A 27,851-nucleotide genomic window follows, 5' to 3' on the forward strand; every position below is an offset into this window, starting at 1 on the left:
TTCAGACAAAGTCTTGATGAGCCACCAAGTCTCCACCCCGTTCTGAGCAGGGTGGTGCTACTGGGTGGTGCTGTCTTGGCAATGCATCCTGAGCCCCACCACCATGTATGTGTCAGGATGTCATTTGCCAGGTTTTTATTTAAGTTTTTTAACTTCCAGATGCAGCCACTTCCTGCTCTCTCTGTCAGCTACCTGCTCCCTCCAGGCCAGCTCACCACATGAGCAGGTGAGGCTGGCAGGTCCCAGAGCACCAGGCGGGCACTCCCTGTGCTGGTTTTCTTTTTCCTGTAAAACACGTGATTAGTTATCAGCTCAGATGCACCAAAAAAATTAATTTACGGCCATCACTTGACAGTGCAAATTCTTGCAGCCATGTTGTGGATGGTGCCTGGGGCCTGTCACAGTAACAGAGGCTCAGTGCTCACCCACCCAGCAGCTCTGCTTGGTTCCTGCACTGCAATCCCACTGGGATTAGCAGACAGGCTCAAAACCAGGCCCATGCCCCTTCTCCAGGGAGTCAGGACAGGGCTGCTCGGGCAGGAACCTCTTCCCTGCTCGCTGCCCCAGCCCCAGTCCTGGCAGCAGATCCCAGACACACTGAGAGCTGGGGGGGTTTAATCTGAGTACAAGTCTTTATTTAGTAGATTTATAAAAGAACTTTACATGAGAAGTACAAAAATATGAAATAGGCTTTGAATCTTCTTAGGTAAAATTACCATTATTTCTTCAAGCTTTAGAAACATGTAACCTGCACAGTTTGGCATCTTAGGTAAATTGCTCTCATACATTGTAAAAATAGGAAAAAAACTTCCTGTAAAGTAGCTGTATGCACCCAATCATACACATTACTGGCAATAATTTATTAAGACACAATGGCACAGTCATATAAATTCCCACTCTGTAATTTCTAATTAATTAGTTCCATTGAAAGATGCAGTATCACTTTCCTCCTCCAGTTGTTATCAGGTGATTAAATACAAACCCAATTAAGACTGATTTGGCATGTTTCATACCTGTACCACTTGGATTCCACCCCACTTTGTCGTAAAAATTAAATAAATATAAATACCTTAAATAAATACACAGTAAAAGAACATCCCAGTTCCATCACAGAACTCAGCATTTCTTTGTCCTTTCCACACACGATGCTGTGTCACAGCCAGCGAAAAGAAATCCTGCATCCTTCCACCCCCCAGGCTGCCAGGCAGGGAGTCACAGCCCACACAGACAGTTCTGTGGCACCCCCTCAGCACTGCCCTGGTTTCTCTGCTCCTCACAGCTCTCCTTGTTTCCTCTTCAGCTCTTTTTCTCCAGGACTCTCTCCCCTCTGGCTCCATCGTGGCAGTGTTTTCCTGTGGCTGAGGAACAGCTGCTGACCCACGAGCAGCTCTCAGCTCTGCTCCCTGCCCCTCCCTGGGCAGGGCTGTTCTGATCCTGTGACTGGAGTCGAGGGCTGGTCAAGCTCTTCTCTGAATACTGGTTGATATCAAACAGCGAGGCTTGTTTGCAAACAAGGTAAACCTTGAACTGATTTTTCAAGTCAGTTGTTTACAACTTCGTTGTATCTGCTCAGGTACGAGGGACTCATTTTCCAGGGCAGGACTGATGAACCAGCAGTGGTTCCTTCCTACTGGCTTTGGGTAATGAGCACTGATTCCCTCTGCAGTCACTGGGGTGCCCAATGCCTCACGGGGCAGTAGTGCAATGGCAGCTTTGGATGATTTGCTACAACCAAAGGGCTCCTTTTGCAGTTCCCAGTCCTTAGTAATTATGATTTCAATCACTGTATTTTCATTTTTTTTTCTTTTTGTAATAAAAGACATCAGTTACAAAATCACATACAGCACAGGGAGATTGGGTGATGGTTTTATCCAGGTTTTGCTCTCCACTCCCAGAGTCTTGAACACTGTACATGGATCCATCCCCAGGGTCCATCGCCTGACCTTTGGCTCCTTGGGCTCCCACCACCTCCTGATCCGGCGCAGGCAGAGGGACAAGGCACTTTTTGGACGCTTGGTTTCTTCAAAGAGAGAGAATTCAGCTCTTTGATCCCACTTTTCCCTGCTAAAGGTAGGCCTGTGCTTGGAATGTTGGTCCCAGAGAAGAAAGCTCCATCCCTGTCCCCTCACACAGTGTCTCCTGCCAGGCTGAGCTCTGCAGAGTCCTCGGGGTAGTAATGCTGGAACAGCCTCTCCTGGCAGCAGATGTGCATGGCCTGGTAGGTGTGCAGGAGCAGGCGAGGGAACCGAGCTGTGAAGTAGCACACAAAGTCCTCTGGGATGGAGCCCAGGGTCTCCTGCACCTCGGGAGGCAGTTCCCTGTAATGGTGCTTCTGGGGAGGAAAATACAAGATGGCAAAGCTCAGTTTGTGTTCAAGGAGCCTCTTGGAAACAGAGCTGTTGGTGTTCCTGGACAAGGAAAGCTCCTGTTCTGTGGTGCCGGAGCTCAGTGCCCAAACCCAGGGGAGACACAGGCTGGCCCCAAGCAGGAGGGGCAGGGAAAGGAGCCCTTTACCTTATTTCTCATGGCCCTCAGAAGGTCCCGTACGGAGCCTCCCTTATAGGATCTGAATTTCCGAAGATCTGCAAGAGAAATGACACGATTTCTTCTCATGTTGTGATGCAGTTGTGGTTGTTGGGGTGTGTCCCCACAACACAGATCCTTGAGGGGTGTTTCAGTACATGAGCATGGACTGGAGTTTGAAAAGATACTTTAGTGACAGGTAAAGGTGGTGTGCCAAAACTGAGACAATGTTATCCTTACTTTCCTGTCCCAGCAAACTGGGAACAGCGTGTAACTCCCTTCCCCTCAGAGAAACACTGCCATTACCTGTCTGAAGAGGAACAGTGATGTGCTCTCTCCAGTCCATTTTCACCACTTCTCTTCCACCTCTTTCTAATTGCTTGACTATTGGACCATCTAAAGATTCCTTCTCTATCCGGTCACTAACATCCTGGAGGAGACAGTCACATTATTTCTAGTTTTATTTCTGAGTGTTTCCCAACAATTTCAAATTGCTGCTTCTGGTAATGAAATTAGAATTTCACTTCACTCCTTGACAGTGCTTGGGAATAGGATACAGAAGTTTGAGATGATTTTTTTTCACCATCTGCCAAAGCCTTTTTAGCACAGAGGAGATGAAACCTCAGGTCCTCAGCCAGTTCCCACCCCCATCAGGATTCAGTGCATATTCACTGCTGTTCCTGAAGCCCTCCCAGCCACCTTCTCAGTCCTGTCCTGCTGGAGACCTTCCTCGCACCAAGGGAAGTTGATAACTCCACCTTTTGGCCTCCTGGACAAGGTGGTGCTGGGTCAAAGGTTGGACTCCATCTCAAAGGTCTTTTCCAACCTAACTGATTCTGTGCCTAAGCCAATTCCTCAGGAGCTACTCCCAGCTATTGCAGCTTTGCTCTTCACTCCTCCCAGAAAGGCTGTGGCTTCTGAATTCAAGACTTGAAGAAAGTCTACAGGAGTCCTGAGAACTAAAGGAGAGAAAAGGTCCCCACAAACCTGAAAGAACTGGAGCTGTTTCTCCAGGCTCCAGAAGAAGGGGTGTTTCAGCACACAGCTGGCAGACGGCCGTTTCTGAGGGTCCATGTTTATCATCTGCTCGATTAAATCACGAGCAACTACGTCCTCTGCAAGCAAAAGGGTGCAGGGAAATGGATGTTACTTCTTTTGGCTTATTTTATTTTTCCTACACTCTCAGGCTGCAGGAAATGTTGTATTTTGTACTTTTATGCTATTTTGTACTTTACAAATTCAGCTTGGTCTCCACTTCCTCCTGCCCTCACAGACATGCTGGGCAGCAGCAGGGAAGCAGAAGGGTTGACTCAGAATATCACAGTGCAGCTCTTTCCTACCCTTTAATACAGGAAATAACTTCACAGAGTTCCAAACTGTGTACCCCAGAGATGCTCTGGGGTATTATAACTGAGAACTTTAGGCCCTTTACTTCAGGAGTACCTGAGGAGTACGACTGTCACTGCTGCCAGCCTGGGAATCCTGGGGGCCAGAGTTCTCTCATTTCTGTTGGCAACCGTGGGATGTTCCCTGATCCCTGTGGAGTGTCCTTACCATGTCTCCCTGCATCCAGGGCCTCCAGGCTGTAGGCTCCCAGCAGGATGTTGGCTTGTCGCTGCAGGGACTTGCCGAAGGGGTGGCCACCTTCTGACACCACGTAATAAAAGACACAGCCAGCTGAGAAGATGTCCACGGTGTAGGTCTGCAAATAAGCAACCTTTAAGAGCAAGGACATTTTTTTTCCCCCCCTGAAGACTCTGATCATCACAGGGTGGTTATTTTGCAGAAGGAAATTTCCAGAATGGCACACCGAGCTGCAAGGGAGCCTGAAGGCTCAGGCACCAAGTCCTGTGCATTGTAAGGTCTGGGCTGCTCCTGGGGAAGGGGGAGGACTTACAGGGTTCTCTTTGCAGTCCTCACTCAGCATCTCCGGGGCGATCCAGCCCTCGGTGCCCGGCACGCCCGAGCGGCGGCTGAAGCTGTGCCGACCCACAGCCAGCTTCTTGCACAGCCCGAAGTCTGAGATCATGGCCTTCACCCTCCCGTGGGCATTGGGCATCGAGATCAGGATGTTGTGGGGCTTCAGGTCTCTGTGGACTGTTACAAACACCCATTTACCACTCAGGCACTGCCAATGATATCTGCACCTATTGCAGTGAACCTTTCACAGGGCCGAACCAACCCTTGTTAAACCAAAGTGATGACTTCAATTGACTTTTTTATTCCATCACCACTAGTCCTCATTTTCTACACGACTTCTATCCAAAAAATGCAGTGCCCTGCACAAACAGCAAGGACCAGCTTTAGTACTCCAGGGCAGCAAGAATGTTCCAGTGACAAGGCTGGCATCAAATTACAGAATCGCAGGATGGTTTGGGTTAAAAAGGACCTTTAAAGACCACCTTGTTCCAAACCCCCTGCCACGGGCAGGGCCACCTTCCACTAGGCCAGCTGGGTAGACCAGTACCAGAGCAGTTCCTCTTCTTTTCCCAGTTCAGAGAACGTCCCCCTCATGCAGCCCAGCCAGGAGGTTCTCACCGATGCTCAGGGAGTGCAGGTAGGCCAGCCCCGCCGTTGTCTGCTGCAGGACAGCGATGGGCTGCAGGCCGTGCTGGCTGAAGGCCTTTTGCTCCACATACTGCAACAGAGAACAAGCAGAGTCAGCCTCAACACCGCTCAGCAGCTGCAGAAATGGCAAATCCATGCACTTCACCCCCCCAGAAATGTTCAGCTGGGTAAATCGTGCCAGCTGGTAACACAGGGAAATGAGCTTTGTTTTGGCTGAAGGTGCTGATCTCTGAGTGTCATTCAGAGCTGGAATTCTGCAGAGCACTGTGCTCCAGAAACAAGGGCAGAAAGTTTTCAAAAGTCTGGGTGGTGGGAGGGGGAGAATGACTAGAAAAAGAATCCAAAGACAGCAGCGTCTGTCCTTAAATCAGTCCAGGGTTAGGGGTGTCTTCCTAAAGGTCTGAAACCACCCCTGTCCCAGGAATGTGGAACTGTCAGGGAGGTGACGGTGGCAGGAATGGGAACATCCCTGTGTAAGGCACTTGAGCAGCTGAGCTGGAGGGCAGTGAGGCCTTGCAGGGAGCAGGTGGGCCGTGTCACCTCCTGCAGCGTGGCCGCGCAGAGCTCGAGGGCGATGTACTGGAACTGCCGGTCCCGCTCCGTGCAGAAGTACCGGATCACGTTCGGGTGCTCGTCCGACTCCCGCAGCAGCTGCACCTCCCGGTCCGCGAAGCTGAAGCACTCGGGGAGGATCCTCTTCACTGCCACATCGCGGTTGTCAAAGGTGCCCCTGCAGGCAGAGAGGGAAACCACAACAGCCCTTCACACCCCGCACAAAGCCTGGCCAGAGGAATTGGCACCTCTGGGCAGGAAACGCTTCTTTGGGAAGTCAAGTAAAGGTTTTTGCTGCTGAAGAAAATGCATGAAAATACTCCAGGCACATGCAAAAAGCTTAATGCCTGCTCACATTAGGTATGTGAGGACATTTATAAAAAACAAATGCCTAATGCAAACACTGGTCTGTTCAATGCACACATTCCCTCCTACCTGTAAACAATTGTCCCTTCAGCTCCATGTCCCAGTACATCTTTGGGGTTAAAAGAAATCTTGCCAACCATCACTCGGTTTGCATCTTCATCTGAACAAGAAAAAAGAAACAAGGACAGGTTTAGGATGGGGCAAGGCAGCCTTTTACAACTGCACAGCCTTTGGGGCCAGTCTGGAAAAGTCTCTTTGTTCATGTTTAAATTTAACAAACAGATGATGAAAGCAAATGAGCATCTGCATGTTGGCACTCACCCTGAGGGGGAAATACTCTGTTGACCAAATGATCCAACACTAAGAGTCAAAACCACACAACACCTGACAGAGGGTCTGCAAAGATGATGGCTCAGAGCAGTGAGAGAGAAGTGGTTCTCAGCAGCCAAGCTCTTTCTAAAAGTTTACAGATGTTGAATTTAGGAAATGCTGACTGGCAGTTATGGAAGTGGATTGGTAGCAGTTCCCCTGAACAGCCTTTGAGGGGACGAGTGAGTGCACAGGCAGACCAGGCAGGAAGGCAGGCAGTGTGTGCAATCCTTAGTCCTTGATTCCAGTTAATCATAATATGTGTTTTTATTTAAATGAACCTCTCCCTGGAATGGTACAGGTTACAGGAACACAGTGCCATGGGCAGCACAACCCCTCAGCTGGTTGTGTAAAGCAAATAATCCTGCAGAGGGTCAGGGTGTGCAGAGGGTCGGGTTGGATGAGGAAGATGCTTCTTTTAATTTGCTGAGCTACGAAATATCACCAGTAACTATTTCAGTGCATCATCACAGACTGGGGACACAGAGCCCCAACAAACCCCCCTGGGTCAGCCTCACCTCCCTCTTCCTGCTCTGTGGAGAGGCAGCTTCCGCCGTCGGAGGTGGAGAGGCTGGAGAAGGCAGAGTGGTTGGAGGCCCGAGGGGACAGGTTGGGGGAGCTGCCGGCTGAGCTCTCCGTGCGCCCGTACGACGTGTCCAGGAAATCCGCCTCGGGGGGGACGTCACCAGGGGCACCAAAGGGCAGCTTCTGCTGCTGCAAGAGCTGGATCTTCTCCTCCAGCTGATGCTGCCTCTGCTGCTGCTGATGGACACTCTGTGAGAGGGAACCTCAGTAAAGATTGCACAGCCGGGTCACACAGGGGAGCCCCACAGCTACCAGGGAGCTGCCTCTGAGAGTGGGGAGCAAAACTCTCCTGTCATGGCCCTGCCAGCCCCTCAGATTCAACTTCATTCAACTTCCACTGCCAAGCTGAGAAATCCCATGGGTTGGTTAATATGGGAAAAATTGCTACTGGGTTGACCAGGTGCTTTTAAACCACACCAGGATAAAGGCTTGGATCCAAAACCTGGAAAACCTGACAGTGGCTCAGGTGAGGAAGGGAGGAGTGAAGCCAGTGGTGTTAAGATCTTGTCTAAAAAGAGTAACACCTACAAGAACCACAACTGGTAGACAAAAGGAGAAAGCTCTCCAGAGCTGGCCCAAAGAAATCACTGTTAAGTCAGATTTGCAGCCTTTGCTCCCCACTGCAGATGTGTGAGGAGGGAACGTCCCTGGAGCGTGGAACCAACTCCCGTATCATTCCTTGGCTGTCCAGCGTTACAGACTCTCCCTCCCACACCCAGCAGCACAGGAAGCCAGGTCAGCATTACCATGGGGTAGGTGATGATAAAGGCCACCCAGCCCACGAGCAGGAAGGTGCTGAGGATGATGGTGGCCATGTCCTTCAGCATGGAGTCCACCGGAGCCTCGGGCCGCAGGATGGGCCGGGCAGGAGTCTCTTCCATCTCCTGTGGGGCAGCAGGAGGCACTTCTGGGGAGGAACCTGCCACGATGTCAATCACCTGAGGCCAAGAAAGCTCTGTCAGCTCAGTATCTCTGTGGGTGATGAGGCATTTACATCCAGCCTCTCTGCCACATCGCTTTTAGTCATTTCTGAACCTGCCAAAGTCAAAGTTTTGCATGTGGGGAAAAAAAAAGGCAGCTGAAAGTCTTAATTGTGAAATGAGGAATGACACAGCACACACCAGGGATTCCGTGTGCTAAGGACATGGAAATCTGACACCAAAAATATGGAGTAATTCCATTCAGCTTCTTTTCCATGTCCTTCCTCAACTTCTACTCCTTTATATTCTTCTACCACCCAGCAGGATAATTATTCTCATATAATTATTATATATTATCTTATTCTCATATATGTAATATATATTATTCTTATGTAATTATTAATCACAAACCTCTTCAATAGTGGCTTTCTCAGAGTCAGCTGGAATCACATTTTCAGGCCTCTTTGGTAAGTTGCTTGGGAATTTCTCCAGGATCTTTGTAGGGGCAGATAATGGTGTTTCGTGGTGCCCTTCAAATAAAAAACACATTTGTTGAAATAGAAAGTTGTCCTTTTTGTAAGAAAGATATCCTTGATTTCAACATCTTTGCTGAAGAGCAGATATAAAGCTGATTTACAAAAGGCTTGAGAGCACCACAAAATAAAAATACTCTACAGAGCAGGAAAGGAAAAGGGGAAAATGGAGGGCAGAGGTCCCTCAGCACAGAGGGCTGCACAGGAATACAAACTATTTAAGGAAGTGCCTGTTGTACTGCAGGAGTGAGACTATTAACAAGGAAAGGGATCATGGGAAGAGAAAGGTGGCACTTAAAGAGGCTGAAAGCTGCACGCTGTCCCAGAGCTCCCACATCATTTAGGCATCACTAAAAACTGAACTTCGGACAGTTCCTTGTTTTGGAAGCAAAATTATAAATACCATGAAAAGCCAATTCCAAAATTTGGGGATTTGGGATGCACAGGACAGGCTGACACTTAATATCCTTCAGCCTCTGTGTTTTAATCCATTTATAAAATGGGGAACACGTGACCATCTGATCCATATGGTGAAAATGAAAGTAACAGTAAGTATTTACAGTAAATAATAAATAACCTGTGCCCCTCTCTGAGGGAGGGGGCAAACAACCAACCAGCAACTTTCCACACATGGAGCTAAGCCCTCTTCACCCTGTCACTGAGTCACAGGAGCCTTGGGAAAAACGGTGTCCAGTGGATACTTAAACACATTAATTCATATGCAAATGAGGACAAATCAGAAACTATGGCTAAAACTGGGTAATTAAGGCCAGGCAGGGCCTCCCCACCTATCAAGAGCCAGTCGTTCCAGTAGTTGAGCTTGTGCTTGTCCTTCAGCCTCCCCGAGAACTTCACGTCGGTGCTGGGGGTGATGACACACTCGCCCTTGTCCTCGATGGTGACCCCCTGTGTTTTTGGCCCCTCCAGCAGGGGTATGGCACTGCCTCGGGGCTGGGGAGAGATTGGGGTTCCAGTTATTGCTGCTGTGACCTTGGACTATTTAAATAGGCAAGAAAATAAAAAACTGTAGGTGGAATGGGTGGGCAGGCAGAGATTACCGGCAGCACCGTCACCCTGAGCAAACACGGCCACTCTGCCCTCAGCAGCTGCTTCCACAGCCTTGGACATTGCACCTCCTCAGGGACGTGTTGCCTGGGAGATGAGATTATTCCCCCTATTTTTTTTTCCTAAACAGGATCTGTATTTCCTACCTCTTCAGCCACAGTGAGAAAAACGAAACTATGACGCAGTTTCCTGTCTGTGGGGAGTCACTCTGGTGAACAAACCAGCAATTTTAACACAAACCACAAAGAGCAGTAACCTCAGGCCCTCTCCTGTGAGCCTGCCTGGCACAGCTCCTGAGGAGCTGCAGTTACTGCTCTGCAGCACTGAAATGATGCCTGAAACACGGCCATGCATCCTTAGGGCTCACTGGGAATTGTTTCAGGACACACTGCATTTGCTATGCATTTCTCGACAGCAATCTCCAATAACCCCACATTTCTGCAGATGTACAGTCTTCGGTGTTTTATTTTCTTTTCCAGTTTAATATATTTATATATAGTAAATTATATCTTATACCCTTTCTCCAAGCCCACTCAACTCACCACGACAGTGACCCCCTCGTGCACCATGGAGGGCGACGCGTACAGGCTGGTGGAATATTTCCCCACGTACAGGGTTGGGCTGGGGAGAGACAGGCAGGGTTAGCAACAGGTAAATGGTTGATTTACCACCACAGCTGAAACCTGGGCAGCACAATCCTGCAGAACAAGTGTGTGACTTTGCCAAATCAACAAGGATTTGGGTCCTGAAAAGCCTGGATCTGTAAAATTGTTTGAAGTATTGCTGTGCTACGAAGCCTTTCTTTTTAATCATGAAAGCATTGTTAGTTCATCTCTCACAGCTTTTACTCATTTGACATAACTCACATCCTATTTCTGTATTTTTTCACGTTAGGAAAAACAATTTAATTCCACACTATGAGAAACTACTCAGCACAGAACATCTGATAAAACTTAAGAATATACAACTATGTGTGTATAACCTAAGTTTATGTAAGTTTTTTTATTTGGTCTCTGACTTTACAGTAAACCATCAAGCATTTTATGAAACAGCAGCTGGAGAACTAGAGCTGATTTTATGTGTTCTTTTCCCCATGTTGCATCTTGGAGCACAACCCTTGACTTGTGCATAGACAAGGTTTTAGTGCCACATGGACAGTGAGAACCAGGGGGATCCCACACTCACGTCAGTTTGCTCTTGGTCTCCGTTTCCTTGGGGAAGGGGTATTTCCACTTGGTGATGTGTCCCACCTCCCCGGACATGAAGGTCAGGTAGCGCAGGGTCTCGATGCCCACGTTGGTGTGCAGGACCTTCCTCAGCCCCTCCCTCTGCCAGATGTAAAAGGCCACCACGGGGGAGGCGTAGTTCTGGATCCACAGCACGTCCCCGGACTCGCTGTCCACCGTCACCACCAGCCCGTCCCCGTTGGACACGAAGTGGGACATCTCTGCAACACAGAGAGCTCCTGGGCTGCTGCAGCTCCACTGGCACACAGGGCACTGGCTGGTTTAACAACAGCCTTGCATGGCAGAGCAGCTCAGCACCAGAGCCTTTGTCACAGGGGCTGATGGAAGCTCAGCTGCCCTTCAGAAAAAATCAGAATATTTCTGCCTGTACACAAAACCCCAGTGAGGGGGGACACAGCAATCAAATTCTTACTGTATTTTATGTCTTCATCAGGCAGAGTGGCTGCATAGTCAAAATAGGTGGCATTCCATCGCAGCTCCTTCTTCTTGGTGTCATACATGGTGATGGTGTACTCTGTTAAAAAATATACAGTCTGTGAAGCAAAAAAACCTATGAGAGAACAGAATCACTCACCTCCCACCTGAGCCACTCCCCAAGCACCACACACACTCACTGCTCTCTCATTTCATTCTCCCAACACTATCCCATCAAGGAGCACACTGAGAGAGGGGTTAAAGAACAAGTCTGCAACCCTTATTCCTTTTTGCCAGTCAGCCCCTCCTCGGTGCTGGTGTAACTCCAGCAGTGATGTCACACACTTGCAATGCCAGTGGATGTGCTCTATCTGTTACCAATTCCTCTGTGGACAGTCTAAAATCATAACTGACAGAAGTCTTCCTAAGAAATAAACCCGAAAACCTGAACTGCTCACAAGGTCATTTGTTATGAGCCTAAACTTAAATATGATTTTCTTATAAGCTACAGTAAAAAAAGCACATGACCTGTTCTGCCCAGGTACAGGAGGGATGTTGAGGGGCAAAGACTTTCAGCGAAGGAGGAAGTCAAGGTCTGCTGTTTCTCCCCAGTCATGAGGTCCACCACGTACCAAATATCCTGTTTTTTACCTGAAATCAGAATTTAAGCCACGTTACCATTCAGCTGGAAAAACTGCACTTCCATCCAGCTTTTCAGTCTTGTTTTTCCTTTAGCACCCTCATGAACTCAGCACCAATAAAGCATTTTTAATAAAACAGTTTCTTGTAGTCAGGGTTAAATTCATCATTGGCCAATCTCAAATATTGATCAAAAAAACCCAAATACAACATCTAGAACAGGAAGTTCTTGGTTAAATGACTTTTCCCACTGATAAAATCTAACAGAGCCACAAGAATGTCTTTGACACCAACACATGTTTAGAAGCTTCAAATGCACATTTTTCACTCCTTTACTGGAAAGGCACCAAGTGGAGAACCGGAATTAATACTGGGCCTTTAGGAGATTTCACAAAAACAATGCTAAATTCTTCCTGATCTTCCCATATTTTACTGTTGTGATAAGTAATAACTGTCCTTCTTTCTCCTCTTCTCCTCCCAAATCCATCTGCAGTCAGAATGAGTCAGGGCAGTGAGCCAAACTTCTATTCTTTGTAGCACAAATGAAGTGACTGTGCCTCAGATAAAGGAGGATGTCTGACTGTGGGGCAATGGGATTTCTATTTAATTCTAATTGTCTGGCAGTCAATGTCATTTATTATTGTAAGAAGACTTTAAGCAGAAGTCACATCACAAACAAATAAAAAACCCCACACAGGCTCTTCACTGCTTAGAAAAGATATTTTCTCCCTCAGGGAGACCTTTGGGTTTCAATCTTCAAAGAGTAATTGAATTCTACATTAATCAGTTCTTTTGTCATCAGAAAGGTTTATGAAAAAACATAATTACTATAAAAAATAAAGCCTATTTCCTATTTCCCTGCCTAGGATTCTCTACATTCTGCAGTCACTGAACATCTTACAGCCTAGAGGAGATAAAAAGTGAGCTCACCCATGTACAGGATGCCATCAGAACTGCGACAGGGAGATGCCTGCACCAGCTCTGGGATAGTAAATGGAAGTTTCTGGAGGAAAAACAAGCAAACAAACAATAAAGGATAGATTCAAAGAGATTGCTGCTCCCTGGACTCACCCAGGAAAGGTACCAGGAATCATTTTGCAAGTTCTGATCTGCCTGTCCTGGGGGGTGGGGGGAGTGGGGAGTAAATAAATATTTACTAAAACATTTAACAACACTGAAGGGCTGAAGGGAAATCATCCAGCTGCCAGAGAAAAAAACAAACTTGTGGGAAGCCAAACATTTTATCTGAGAGTCACCATAAAGTTTAAAAACACAAGTCAAACATTTGCCAGGAGCTGTGGGCTCCAGGGACCGGTGACTAGGACAGGTTCAGCACTTCTGGCTGCTTCCTAAATCTTCAAAGGCACCTTTGGGTGGCACAAGGCTTTAGAAAATGAAGCATTTGGGTGAGAGTGACACATCTGGTGTTCTTTTGGGTCCACCTTTCCCATCAAATCACGCAGAGATTATTCAATTTTATTTTAGCAAGTCACGGGAACGCTGGACCAGTGGACAAGACGTGCTGTTGGTATTTTCAAGCAGAAATCATTTCCTGACCACCCCATTCTGCTCTGATCAATCAGTGTGTTTGTTTTCGTGCTGTAAAGGTTACTGGGGCACTTCCCAGCAGAGAACTGAAATACTCACAGTCAGGCCCTCGCTGTTCTTGCCACCCAGGGTGTACAAACTGCCATCGTTGGGGTCCGGCAGGAACGCTGGCCTGGGATTGAAGCAGCAATTGGGAAGGATAAAATGTGGAACAGGAAAGTGACTGTGCTCAGTACTGGCTTTACACAGAAGTTCATCCAACGTTACATCTTTTTGCTTTTTATTATCCAGTTTTTAAAGTTTCATTTATTAATGTGAGAATTTAAAAATATAAGGAAGCTTCAGAACTGATATAATTAAGATTACTAATGCATTAGAAAATTCAAAGGCCCAAACGTGGCAGGCAATGACTTGAGTGAAAGCTTTGAAACAAGATTTATATGCTCTTCAAGTGCCACAGAATTAAAGCCAAACCAAACAAAAAACCCAGAAAGCATAAGGAAGGCAAGAAACAATAAAAGAGTTGCCAGAACTAAGTAAATTTGAGAGATAAAGGCAACCCTCCCCCAAACTACAAAAACAAACCCAAACCAACCCAAACCCTGATGTCTGAGGTTCTGTGATCAAAACCAAACCACAGAAAAGAAAGGATGTCACCACTGACTTCAGAGGCATAAAGTTAAAGCCCCAAATTTGGATTTTAACCACCTTAAAGTGACTGCTGCAAGGCTGGCAACTTCTGTAGAACACGGACTGTTTGGGTTCAAATTAAACCAAGTTTGAAGGCATCAGTGAAAAACCAAACAAGCAGCAAAGGAGATAAAGGAAACACTTACTCCTCCACATGGATGGGCACCTGGAGCACAGGATCTGCACACACAGAAAAAGAAAAGGTCATAAAAGCCATGGGATTTTCAGTCCTGATGCCAACACCACGGAAATACCCTGATTTACAAGACATACCCTCCAATTCCCCAGAGAAACGGTCATATTGGCAGAAAGCAGCTCAGAAGTCGAGAGGATGCAATCCTCAAAGTATCTGCACTTCCACAGGGAAAATCAAATCACTACACTGGAATAAACCTGGGCAAGAGGATGACAGATGACCAGGCACACGCTGTTTTTTCACCCCTTCTGCCTCCATGCAAAGATCATGATGCAACAGCAGGGAAATAGGGACAAAACCAGAGATGTTTTGAGAGCCTCTGATTGGGAAACTGGCACAGACCCTGGGCATTATCTGGGATATTTGCAGAGCAGATTGAAAACACCAGACAGATCCCTGGCTGAAAACAGCACTCACCCAAAGGAATGCACAGAGTATCAGAGAATGAAGCAAGTTATGAGGGATAACAGTACAGTTATCCCAATTTCACTGATTTCTTTTTACAACAGCAAACAGCTTTGTTCAAAACATAACTACATGGATGCGATTTTTTTCTCTTTAAGCCTATAAAACACTCCAGGTACATTCTCCAAGGTGTCCAAATAAACTCCATTTAATTCCTTGAGAACCCAAGCACACATCAAAGGCCCTGAGAATAATTAACACTCAAACAAAGCAGTGACTCAGTGCCCTGTGTGTGTCTCCACAGACCACGCTGCTTACTCAGACCTTTATTCCATTAACTACATCAAGCAATTCATTTCCACCCCTTGGGTGAAGAAAGTGGTTTCAGGATGTGTTGGGAGAGACACCCCACGCTCCAAACTTAATGTCAATTATTTCTCAGGGTGTGCTCCAAGTATCCCACAAGCTTTGTGATATCTCAGTCTGCTGCTGAAGAAAAGCAAGTAAGAAAGCAGCATTTGCTGACCATCACGTAAGTGGATGAACTCGAGCACTCGAACACTTTCCAGTCAGCAAAGCATAAGAAAATATTCTTGTTGGAATTAATTTCTGAAACTTCATTTTAGCAAAAGGACTGCTTATTCTCTGAGTGAAATGGTGAAGTTCCTATGTGGAATTACAGGATAAAACTGCTACCATGTGAATCCAGCCCCAAACTCCTGACTGCTCCGTTCCTGCCGTGACACAACCCACTCCTCAGCATGAGTGGGAGCTCCTCACACTCAGCAGTGTTTCAGGGGGTTGTTTTCAAAGAATGCCCAGGGAAACCTGAACAACCACAGGAAATTTCCAAAGGCAGATTATGTTTTCTAGGAACTGATGCTGGTTTGCCCATGACATTTGCAGGAGAGTCTGGTTCCCAGTGTTTTCCTACAGCTCCTTCCCTGCCTCAAAAATACCCTGAAAAACCAGAATACACTGAAGCATTTGGGGGCTAATAACTTCTTGTCACTTAATTTTCTAAAACTGAGCAATCTATTTTTATCTACCAAAAAAAAGTGCTGCCCTCTGCTCCAATTATCCCAAAGATCTGAGAATTTGTGCACAGTACTACAGAAGTGAAGGAACACACACACATATATATGTGCAGTATTTACTTGCATTAATCTTTTACCCCCACTTACAACAATTTCCAACCTCATCAACAAATGTCTCCTCTCATAAAAGCTGCCAGAAATCCCATGAATGTCTCTTCAAACTCCTGCAGTGTGTTTTTCTGGAGCACTGCTGGATATCAGGTGACCTGAAGGAAAGCCTTGTGGCAAATCCCAAGCTGTACAGAAGCATCATTCTCATGACAAAGTCCTTGAACTTCTCTTTAGTACCATCATGTGCTTCACCAGAAGTGAAAAAAACAAACAAACAAACCTGTTTTTCCATGTTTTCTTAGTAACTGAAATTTGATTTACAAGCAGTGATAAAGAAGAGGGAGATGGAACAGATTAGGAATTATTACAAAGCAGCAGAAATTTTTTTAGCACAGGAACCAAAACACTGATTATTCTGATGGCTTCCTGCAGCACTGAGTGTTGTGTCAGGAAGCATTTATTGGTATCCGATTCATTTCCACACATGGGGCTGTTCACAGGGACTGAACACAAACCCAGGGAGGGTTCACCTGCTGCAGTGAAAGGAATTCTCTCACTAGCACCTTTCACCTGGAAAGACAGGCCTGGGAGAGCCATTTCTCTACATTTTTAGCGACTGGGGTGATGCAAATGTTCTCCTTTTCTTAACACTGGTGTGATGCTGAACTCAGGTCTAGCTCTGCAGAGATGCAGACACCAAGCTCTCCACGCTCTCTTTCCTGGGGTTGGGATGTGTTCCAACCCTGGGGCAAAGTCTGGTTTGAAATAAGAGCCTGCTCTGAGATAAAAAGAGAATCTTGAGTTTAATTCATTGCTGCCAGGTTTGACAACAGTTTTCATGTGCTTGGATACGGAGCAGGAAAAGGGGCTGACCCCCAACGGGTCAAACCCAGAGTTCTTGCACAAGTCAGAGAGTGAGGCCTGGTCTGCTCTGCAGCTGCTGCCCTCTCAGGTGTTGACATGTTGGGACTGCAACCACGTCATCCTGCTTTCAAAATTTCCCTGAACTGCAGTTCCCTGTAATGAGGTAAGTCACTGCAACAGCCCCATCTGTTCCAGCACCACCAGCAGCGATAACCACTGAACAAAGCACTATCTACTCGGTATCAGAACAAAAGCTTTACAAAGAAAACATGATAGAACCATGATAAAAATACATTTCTGTCTCCCTCAAGCTTCCACTCCCTGGAGCAGCAGAAAAGCCAACGTCTTGCAATGTCCTACAGAAGGACTTTAGTACGAAATCCTGTCCAAAAACCTTTCCACCCTCTAGACTAAGAAAACAAAGATGCCAAAACAACACTGAACCGGGATTATGAAGATTTCTTCTAGAACTCCAAAAGTTTATTTACGAGCAGTTCTTAGGAGCCCGGTAACATAACGATTGTCCAGATATTTGGTAAATTATTTGGCTCTGTTACACTTCCCCAGAATGAAGGGTTTGACCTGGCAGCAGCAGATGTCCCAACCCAGTTTGGTTGCATCACGACCAGAACGCATTTGAGAGTGGGCAGAGCACGTTTCAGGTCGTTCTAACCCACACTTTACATACACATGTGGAAAAAAGCCATTTATACAACTTCTGAAACTGTACCCCTACTGCTAAATATAATGCATTTGACTTTTCTCCATATTTCACAAAGATAATAAGATAACAATTTGTCCTTTGACCAAAATCTGAGTATTCTTTTACCCACAAGATAAAGTTGCCTGTTTTCATCACTGTAATGTGCCCAGAGACTGAAAAGGAGAAGTGGGAGACTCTGAAACAGTGAGTTGGAATGAGCTGGAAAAAACGGTTTCCTGGCCTGAGGCCACACCATAAAGTTTGGGCTAACGGGCAATTTAAACCATTTCAGCCTTCCCTGCTGTTGCAACTACAGGTTCGATGTTCAAACTATGCTCTGGAAATTGCTGAATACCATCCTGCCCTACAGTTGTTTTGCTTTGACAATCCTTAATAATTTTCCATTAATTTTATACATTATTTACACATATTTAGGCTAACTACTTACAAAGATATTCCTTCCTTCCTGGGAAAAACCACTGTTACAAAAGCAGGATCTACAGGATCTCGGATTTTCCCTTTTAAAATCTACATGTGGCATATTAATAGATAAAGTCTTTCTATCTTATCACAGAGCCCACTGAAGTCCACAGGTTATAAGTAAGGTATGGGAAATCCAAACCTTCTGAATTGATTGTGGGCCTTCAATTTTTGATTACTACAGAGAAATGAAGATTGTAACTGAACTTCTGCTGGTCCTTAACCTAGATCCAAATCTGTATATATTATTTATTCTTCTGGCCAAAGACTTTGAATCAGTTCTCAAGGGAAAAGCTTTTAAGGAGCTGGGTAATCTCTTTGAACAGGACAGAAGGACATCCAGAAGTGACTCTCAGAACAGAGAAGCAGCCTGTTCAGGAGCACAGCCTGAAACAACTGCATCTTTAGCATCTCAAATTCAATATTAAATAACACAGATTATTTAAGTGGAGAGTCCTATTCCCAAGTGACCCATTTCTTGCTTTCTGGGGAGCAGGAGTATCCCAGGTACCTTTCATGCCAGCACTAAGTGAAGGCAGGAAACACAAGTTATTGTGGTGATAAGCACTGGCTCATTTACTCTGCATACCCAAGATAAGCTTCAGCACTAAATTAAAACAAACCACACACGGCAAGATTTTCATGTTTGTTTAAGCACTGCCTGATAATGAACAGTGCCTTGTTTTTTCCCCCCCCCCCAGTGAAAAAAAAAATTGTACCTGAATTGCCCTTTGTTAAATACCTTGCTGCTTAAGGGCAGTCATAAAACGTTCCCTTCCTGGTGGATGCCGATGCAGCACTTCAGGTGACCTCCAGAGCTCCTCATGTGAGCTACAACACATGGCTCATTTTTCTGGTAATCAGGGTAAAGTGGCACCTGCAAGAACACTGCAGTGCAGGCAGCTTCCTACTCATAATTCTCTGCAACACTACAAGCATTTCACTGATGTAGAATCATAGCAAGTGTTGCAAAAATAAATAAAAATCAATTTTTATTGATTTTTAATCAATAAAAATCTCCCACTAAAAATCAATTCACCAATTTATGCGTACAGGCCCTTGTTCCAGGTCCACTCAGCTAAGTTAACTCAGGAGGCATCTTGGAACAAGCACAGCCACCACTAGCTGTGTTTTTCATTGACCCTCGTGTGTTGCTCTGTGGCACAGAAATAAAGTAACGGGCAATAAGTGCTTTCCAAACAGCAAGTGAACACCCCTCATGTACAGAAGATGCAGAATAATTCATAGTTAGCAACAGAGAGAAGTCCTATAAAACTAGATAACCCAGTCTGGCAGTTCTACTGTTCCAACCAGAGTTTTGCAACCTTTTTTTCTTTGTTTTTTTTTTTTTTTTTTAAACAAGGGAAGTTCCTTGATCAACACACTCTAACAAGGATCCTTCTCATTACCAAACTGTGTTGATTTCTTCCTCAAAACACCTCTTGCCACTTACTGAGTCTGGCTGCAAACCAGTGCCAGTTGGGATACCCTTCCGGGCCAGGACTAAGCATCACACCTACTAACCAGGATCCTTCAAGAAAATACTTGCTCACCCCCTTTTTACTCCAAGAGGAGCTACAAAAGCCTTCTTTGCTCATTTAAGAAGTCAACTTTTTGTCTGCTGCATTTGCTTTCCAGTGGGAGTGGCTTCACAAGGAACAGCAGCTGGTCTGTACTGCAGACAGCAGATCTGCACAGTCCATCTCCCCCCATTTCAGCTCACCTGCTAAACTGAGAGCAGGTTTAAAAATAGAGGACAGAATGATGCAATAAGTGACTCCCTGCATCTGACCTTCTATCTAATTCATTTACAGAAGGGAAGTGCTGCTATCAACTCTGCCATATGTCATAGGTGCCACTAAACCAAATATGTATTAACTACCAAATGTTTCCTGAAGACAGCTCTGCTCAGTAATTAAAATTACAAAATCCCTTCCAGTCACTGAGCAATGTTAAATTTCTTTACACAGGTGCAGTTCTTTTATTTAAAAACCTGTGCTGTTCCTAAACATGTATTATAGGGAAAATGCACTGTGCCAGTGAATGCAGGGTATTCCAGAGGCAGGATCATGCAATCCCTGTGCCATCAGCTCCACAAGCTGACACATCTATTCTGCTCTAAGCTTGCTTATACTGAACTCATTCCCATAAAACATGTTACCAATTATACCACTACAGCCTAAACATTCTGGGGGGAAAAACAAACAAACAAACAAACAAACAAAAAACCCACAAACCTAAAAAAACCCACACACAAACCTGGAAAACATCTGCAAGTGAAATTACCAAGGTGAACATGACTCCAGAAGCACTGGAGCTTAATGTTGGAACAAGAGCCAAATTAAGAAAGAAAAGGAAGTATTTACCAACAGTGGGAATTACCAATTACTTTGTCTGTTATTGCTGCTATTGAAGGCAGCAGGACACCTCCTGCTCACCTTCTTTTAAAGTCCACTTGATGGCTCCTGTCCTCTTGCTCACAGCATGCAAACTGCCATCCAGGGTTGAGACAAACAGCAGCGTTTCTGGCACCGTCACTGAGCTGGTGTTCTGCAAAACAAAAACCAGCTGCTGAATGTCATTATTTACTACAGAGTTTACTCACAACTCTCAAACAGCACATGGGCTACAACTTCCCTTCTTTTAAGTGCACAGGTTGAACAACTTTTTTTGCTTTTAATAATTAATGAATTAACGACATCTTCAATGACTCAAATGGTACAAAACAATTGTTGGTCACGTTAGAATTACTGCAAAGTAAAATATTTAACTGCCAAATGAAAATGCATGGACAGAAGAGTAACTTTCCTTGAAAAACTACACATTTTAGTGCAATTCAGGTAAAGCACAAAACCAGAAGGATAATATAATACAGGAATAACTAAACGTTCAGGTTGCACCTCTAAATATTGCACATGCTTCTTTCCAGTCACAATCAGCTGGAGCAGACAATTGTAAAATACACAGGGCAGAGAAAATTAAAGTCCAAATCAGCAGTACACAAACCATAGATCAGGAATAACTGCAGAAAATGGGAGAAGTATCTTAATTTTCACTACCTGACATTGTTAAATTATGCAGGCTGACCAGGCATCTGCGCTCAGATAAAATATTTACAGCGGCACTGGGATTAAACTTTGCAGTGTTTGTTCAACCAGGGACAGTGAGTACCAGTTCCTCTCCTGCTGCCCTACAAAATATGCAGCTCAAGATGTTACAAAGCAGGACTGAACTCAGAGTATCTCTCAAGCCCAACGACTGGATGCAAGAACAAGGGCAAAAAGGAAATACAACTGTTGAAAACAAGAAATTAAAACTATTGAAGTTCCTTTAAACTGCAGGCGGGAATTTGACACCCAGAATGTAATGACTACTGATGAAGTTTAGTTGCAAATAAAATACAACATAAGAGCAAATCCACCCCATTTTCTCTTCATAGAGAGTTTTATCTTTTATCTTCTTATCTTACAGAATCAGCATGTTCTCCACACAGCATGTTCTCTTCCTGTCTTCTCAGTGAGAGATCAAAGTGTGTCATCTCCACAAAAAACAACCTGTGAAATAACCACCATGCTGATGGGTTGGGTATCACGTATCAGGAACATGCAGCACATGGAACACTACTTGCTGCAGATGTGTAGATTTAACATATCAATATCTATGTATTGTGGCATCAAGGCTACAGAAATGCTGGAATTCTACGTGGGCTCAAACTCTCCTCAGAACATCAGTAGCCAGCACTGTGTTCCAGATGAGTGCTATTTGAGAAGGTTGGGAGGACTTGGGACCCAACAGAACGTAGGAACATGCCAAGGGTTCCTCTGCACACTCTGCTTTCTGAAAAGGAAAACTTCTGTACTTCCCTCAGTCACTCACAAACTGAGCTGCAGAGAAAGGAAACCATAAGGGACGAAGCCAATCATGCAAGTCCTGCTGAAAACCAGATGAACACCTGAGTGAGCCACGGGCAGAACGACCCAGAGAGTGCTCAGCTATGACCGAGATCAGGAAACCACAACAGCTTTTCTAAGCTTTGGTTTAAGTGAGATCCTTGGTGTGGGGCAAAAAGCACCACTGCCACCTCCCAGCCCTCGGTGCCTGACAGGGCTCCGTGGGTACCAGGAGGTGTGAGCCTGTCCTGGGATGGCAGCACTGAAGGGAACGGTCCCTGGCACAGCCAGGAGGTCCAGCAAGCCAGGGAAAGCACCTGCCCTGGGCTCAGCTCTGCTCCCTGCACGAGGAGCCTCACTGGGAGTGAAGGCAGCACAAGGAGGTTGTGCCACACGTGGGCATCCTTTCCTTGAAAATACCCCCAATTTCCAAGGCTTTCCTTCGCCTCCCCCAGAGCTCTGGGTTCGACTTTCACTGCTTCTCAAGGGCTTTCTTAAATTCAACCATCCAAGTCACATCATTGATGTGGTCACTGCCACCCTGAGTGTCACAGACTGCAATGCCATATTACTCATTTATTCTGACCACCATCTGCAGCAGTCACTTGCAGAAGGCTAGGGAGTTTGAAAGTTTATTCTTTCAAATTGTATGGCCATAAAAAGGAACAGATTATTGAAATAATTACAAGTGTTTCACCCACACCCAGAAACAAAAAACCACTTTCTCCCGATTGCATTTCTGACTTTTATCAGTGGCTGCAGAATGTGGTATCAAGGTTGCAGATACTCCATAGATTTTATTTTGAACACAAAGCTTTATAATTAATTGTTTAATTAAAGCCTGGGATTAGCGCTGTTATGAAAAGCTATGGAAGTTATAAAACCCTGTATGTACAAGCCAAACTTGTTTTCGTTTTTGTGTGAAGTGTGCAAGAACATTCTCCCCCACAAAAATCACAGTGTCAGGCCTGAGATAGACTCTTTATACAAAGTGGTATCAGAGATTTGTCCTCTCTCCCTGCAGGGGTGGGGTCTCAATTCTTGTGTTGCAATTCTTGCAAGAGATTTTTACTTCATATTCCGATTTTATTTCTGAGAAGATACAACAACTGAATGCAAGAAAAATATGTCAGGACATGAAACAACTAAAAAAGTAATTTAGTGAACAAAGAAAATGATACAGAATGAAAACCTGGGTTGGTTCTTCTTTCATTTCATCTGAAACTGCAAAAAGGTCTATTTTAACAAGTGCCTTCTTTGGAATTCAGGGAGAGCTTCTACTGCCTTGGCCGTCTGTACTGATAACAATCTTCCACATCAACAGCCGTAAAGTGAAGGGTTTACAATATTTTGAAAGTACTTGGGGACTGCTTTAGAATTAACTTTTAATAATTTCATTCAAAAGACAAATTTTCAAGCTCCCATTGGATTCAAATTTGACAAAAGCTCTAAAAGCTCTGAAGTGCTGACTGCTAATAATCCATAACAACACAAAATTTGGGACTAAACAGAAAAAAGCATTTTAAGCTAGAATTGAAAGATACTGTCTAATAGAAATGCACTTTCTAAATACTCGTCAACCCTTGCATAAGAACCTCCCCCTCAGTCCAGACCTACCCTATCTTTAGATAAAATGTTTTCGAAAGCCGAGGAACAAAATGACTCCAAACAGCTCTGAAGGCCCTGTGGAGTCAGAGGAAGGTCAGTGAAAGCAGCAGAACGAGTTCTGGTGTGAGTGGTGCAGTTCAGTGCCCAGGTGATAACATCTGCCTTCACCCCCACAGCACCAGCTTTTCCAAGGGCTGGCAGAGCAATGCTCCAGATTGTTTTATTGCCCTGGAGGAAAGCAGATCCCCACAGCCCCAAGTTCCCCCGTTAATTCACGTGGGGAAAGGCAGCAGTTTGGCAGGGCAGGTCACCCACTGCCGTCAGTGGGGAAGCAGACACAAACCCAGGCCACTCGTTCCTTGAGGTCACAGCTCTGCAAGCCAGAAACGGGCTTTGCTGGGGGGGTGACACCACAAGAGGTTCCTCAGTATGAACAAAGAACAGGAAAACAATTCACAGTGACACTGGGACGGTGTGTGCTGACTGCAAGAACTGGTACTGATTTCATAGGAGTAACAGTGCCCAGCAGTGAATAGATCAGTGCCAGGTAAAGAACTTTCTCTTTGATGAGCCTGAAGTAGCAACACTCATGCACCAAACTACACGTGCTGGGCTGATGGATGATAAAAGACAGATGGTGTGCTAACTGTAACTTACAGCCTCGGAGCTTCTCTGGCAATGCCTGGCTTACCAAACTAAACTATTGACAAGATATATAATCACTCAAGGGAAAAAAACCTACATTCCTCACTCCATAATTAGCTTGATATTCATCAGGCTGTACATTTGCACTTTACTGAAAACCATTAAACCAACTTCAGCATTAACAGCTCCAGACACTTCCCTCCCAACAACAAAGGGCCCACACCATAATTTACGCTACCGGAGCCACAACCGGCAAACCAATGAGGACGCAAAGCAAAGTATTTTTAGGCATTAGCACACACTGCAAGCACTTGGCATATTCATCCCAGATAGCCTGTGATTCATTGCCCTGGTTTTGACAGCTATCTCATTACACTGCCAGGCCAAAGCCTAAAACTCCCTGTGCATAATAAAACCAGGCCACGAAGAAAGTCTTTGTGAAATTCAGAAAACTACTGGGGAGAGTTTTTCAGTATAACTAATAATGAAGATAATATATGAAAGAGAGCTGACAAAAATACATTTTGTCTTCTTTGGAAAGCTAAATCGATTCTACAGATCTTTTAATCTTAGACTAAATTCCAATTAGCTATTTCTCATCTACAGATCTGTTAATCTTAGACTACATTCCAATTAGCTATTTCTCATCAGAATGTAACCCAGTTGAGGGGGTTCTCATTCATACACCCTCTCCTACTGCAACAGGAAAAGCTGAAAGCTACAGCAGGTCACCCCAACTGTCCTTTGCTGCCCAGCTGAGCTTTCACCCTTGATTCTCTCTGTAAAACCCAAATTTATTTCAATAGTCACAAGAACACCAGCAACCCAAGGGCAGAGTTATAAACACATAGCACATAATTTACACTCCAGGCCAGAGCTGTCCATGCTAATTTTAAATGTGCAAGACAAATTTACATCCCCCACCCTCAAAGCCCCCAGACCCTACTAGACTACTTTTTTGAGCAGCCAAGGAGACCTGCAACCCAAATAAAGCACATCAGTGTTGGTTAACACAGTGCCTGGACATGTCCTGTGTAAACCTTCCCGAGGTTTCACACCTATCAGGTCCCTGGGCAAACACCTCGTGCTGAGATAAAGAACGCTCCAGAAGAAAACACACCTGGCTGAGGTCGGGATTTTCCCGTGTCAGGCGCTGCCTGCACACAAACCCCACACTGAAACCTGTCCCACCGGCTGCAGGAGGGACAGCCCGTGTTCCAAATGCCACTTTAATCCCAGAGAGGTTGTTATTTTCCAGTTGCACTGACTCGGTGTTAAAACAGAAACAGGCACGGTTTGGAATGTCCAGAGCTCACCACAACAAGGTTCTTTTCGAAGCAAAGGGAGCTGGAAATCATTAGTGGATTATATCGATGGGGGCTGTTGTTTACTGACAGCTCCACTGCTTTATCTGAGAGTTCACCCTCTCGTAATGTGGAAGTCGGGCAACCAACAGGATAGTGATCAAAAAAGAAAATACAGAGCAGCAGATCACCATCACCACTCTCAGTGCAAATCCAAAGAAAACAATCTGCAAGGTCTTCAGGCAATCTCGTGTTTTTACATTACCTCAACACCAAGGATTGTGCTCCAGTCTTTTCCATGGAAATTTATTACTCCAGTGACAAGAATGGTTTCACTGTTAAATGGGTTAATCACAGGTGAGATGACTGGGATCGAGTTCATAGAAATTAAAACTAGTTCTGGAAAGGGACTGAAGTTGGGCAATAGATTTCAACTTGGAAGTCACAGTGAGGATCTACAGCTGGCAGAGCAAAAAGAGCAGGGAGAGAGCCAAGAAAAGAAACAGAAATGGAGAACCTGAGATCAGATATTGAGTTGAGGTGGCAGGGCAGGGAGACCAAGGGGAGAGAGAAATCGAGGGAAAAAGGCCTGAATTCTACCAGGGCACGAGTCTATTTTTTTGTGACTACGCAAGTAAAATTATACAAAATTTTTTAATAATATCTTGATTTGAAAAGTATATTTAGTATTTTAAAATACTTATTACTGTTCTTACAGAGTACTGGTTTTAAAACTTCCAGAGTTGCAAATCAGTGTTTTCCTTGCAAAATCTGAAGCCCAAACCTGTCGGGACCACGAAGAGAGTTCAGTTCAACCTCACAGTCCAGACTAAGACAAACACATTAGCACTGTACAATAAAGTAACTTTTGTTGACAGCTCGAATTCAATTTTTTTCAGTTTCCTAACGAAGTAACACCACCAGGTATGTTATACAGCTTCACTGCTAATGTGTTTACTTTACTTTTAAAGGAGGGGAAGTGGAGCTATTATATCCCAGGTGAAAAACAAAGCCTTCAGCTTTGCTTAACCTGAACTACAACCCCATATCTTACTCCAGTATTTTCAGGTAACAATGAACAATCCATCAAACTTTCCTCTGCTACATTCAAGTACAATGAAAACAGTAAATGCCAGGTGGCCTTTTTCATTGTCTCCTGATCTGGAGCACTTGCAAACAAGAGCACCTTTCAGAAGTGAATTTATGAACTTAGCTTTCCATCTCAGTACACACACAACAGACAGCATCCACTGTAAAGTACACTGCTTAAAATTATTACCTCTGTAAAAATAATCCGCTCAGCGTTCCATCTGCTTTGCACCAGTTTCCCTATTCCACGCACTTTTATTGCTCCACCTATTGCAATACCTTATAACCAACCTGGTTATTTCTTAAGAGGTTTTGTAGGGCAGTGACTCGTGCACTTTGTCTTTCACCTTTGAATTCAAAACCGTGGCCTGGTTTGGATCCCAACCAACCACATATAAATGTAATGCACATTGCTGCCTTTGCTGTGGAAACAGAGCAACTAAAATGCCATGACTGGGCCTGTGGCCCATCTTTTGCATTTGGTTATCAATATATATGCAATGTTTGGGTTTTTTTTCAGAAAGAAAACAAGCCCCATTAATTATGAAGAGACAGAGCAAAAACCTAGCATCTCACTGATTCCTGTACCAATCTACACGGGTTCAGTTTTTAAAGTTTCTTTGCACTAATGTTTCAAAAGTTTCTCTGCACTACTATTTACAACTACTTTGTGGGGAATTACCTGTACTTTTACATTTCAGGATTATGATATACACGCCCTGGTTAGGACATGTATATCGTAAGGGCACAGCTGGTGGCAAGGCAGGACACAGCGGCAGGTACACAGCTCTGGGGCTGATCGGGCTGTGGGGCAGGATCAGGCTGTGGGGATGATCGGGCTGTGAGGATGATCGGGCTGTGAGGATGATCGGGCTGTGGGGCAGGATCAGGTTGTGGGGCTGATCAGGCTGTGGGGCAGGATCATGCTGTGGGACTGATCAGGCCGTGGGGATGATCGGGCTGTGGGGATGATCGAGCTGTGGGGATGATCGGGCTGTGGGGCAGGATCAGGTTGTGGGGCTGATCAGATTGTGGGACAGGATCAGGCTTTGAGGTTGGATCAGGTTTTGGGGCAGGATCAGGTTGTGGGACAGGATCAGGCTTTGAGGTTGGATCAGGTTTTGGGGCAGGATCAGGTTGTGGGGCAGGATCAGGCTATGAGGTTGGATCAGGTTGTGGGGCTGATCAGCTGTGGGGCTGCAGCCCCTCACCCCGCACACGGGAGCACTCAGCACTACCGGCAGTCCCCGGGCGGTGTGTTGGCTCAGCACCCACGGTCACCCTTCGCTAATCCCGGGCAGGATCCCCCGGCCCCGCTCCCCCGGCCCTCCCCGTGCCCCGGCCGGCCCTGCCCTCCCCCGGCCCGGCGGGCCCAGACTCACCGCGGGCCTCGGCGGCAGCAGCAGCAGCAGCAGCAGCGCGGCCGGGCTGAGGAGGAGGAGGAGGAGGCGGCGGCGGAGCCGCTCCATGGCTGCACGGCGGGGCCGCTCCGCCCGCACG

The 27,851-nt window shown here is 45.6% G+C and overlaps 1 protein-coding gene across 2 annotated transcripts; it reads right to left on the minus strand.

Annotated features, from left to right (window-relative positions):
• Positions 1 to 836: 836 nt before the first annotated feature.
• ERN1 (endoplasmic reticulum to nucleus signaling 1) lies at positions 837 to 27,851 on the minus strand. 2 transcript variants are annotated; one of them, XM_027900347.1, is made up of 22 exons: positions 27,734 to 27,851; positions 20,254 to 20,365; positions 14,166 to 14,199; positions 13,429 to 13,501; positions 12,712 to 12,784; positions 11,671 to 11,793; positions 11,141 to 11,242; positions 10,667 to 10,928; positions 10,024 to 10,102; positions 9,205 to 9,367; positions 8,295 to 8,413; positions 7,710 to 7,901; positions 6,897 to 7,152; positions 6,079 to 6,169; positions 5,632 to 5,821; positions 5,062 to 5,161; positions 4,421 to 4,620; positions 4,078 to 4,225; positions 3,511 to 3,638; positions 2,830 to 2,953; positions 2,515 to 2,582; positions 837 to 2,332 (listed from the first exon to the last, which is right to left on the minus strand). In XM_027900347.1, the coding sequence occupies exons 1-22, from the start codon at positions 27,818 to 27,820 to the stop codon at positions 2,126 to 2,128; spliced, it is 2,931 nt and encodes a 976-aa protein (XP_027756148.1). In that variant the 5' UTR covers positions 27,821 to 27,851; the 3' UTR covers positions 837 to 2,125. The 2 variants fall into 2 exon arrangements, with proteins under 2 accessions (XP_027756148.1, XP_027756149.1); XM_027900348.1 differs by lacking the exons at positions 12,712 to 12,784; positions 13,429 to 13,501; positions 14,166 to 14,199; positions 20,254 to 20,365; positions 27,734 to 27,851 and having other exon boundaries at positions 11,141 to 11,261; positions 11,671 to 11,777.

The sequence above is a fragment of the Empidonax traillii genome, unplaced genomic scaffold (genome assembly GCF_003031625.1).
Source record: "Empidonax traillii isolate 1590-97213 ecotype Southwest subspecies unplaced genomic scaffold, ASM303162v1 scaffold718:size422569, whole genome shotgun sequence".
Classification (NCBI taxonomy): domain Eukaryota; kingdom Metazoa; phylum Chordata; class Aves; order Passeriformes; family Tyrannidae; genus Empidonax; species Empidonax traillii.

What these genes read in the sequence shown, in the direction of transcription:
- ERN1 (XM_027900347.1), bottom strand. Translation starts at nt 27,820, where the DNA reads ATGGAGCGGCTCCGCCGCCGCCTCCTCCTCCTCCTCCTCAGCCCGGCC. An exon ending in TTATCATCACCTACCCCATG is followed by an intron (nt 7,153 to 7,709) that starts GTAATGCTGACC and finishes TCCCTCTCACAG; the next exon opens with AGTGTCCATCAGCAGCAGCA. An exon ending in AGGACTGCAAAGAGAACCCT is followed by an intron (nt 4,226 to 4,420) that starts GTAAGTCCTCCC and finishes GCTTATTTGCAG; the next exon opens with ACCTACACCGTGGACATCTT.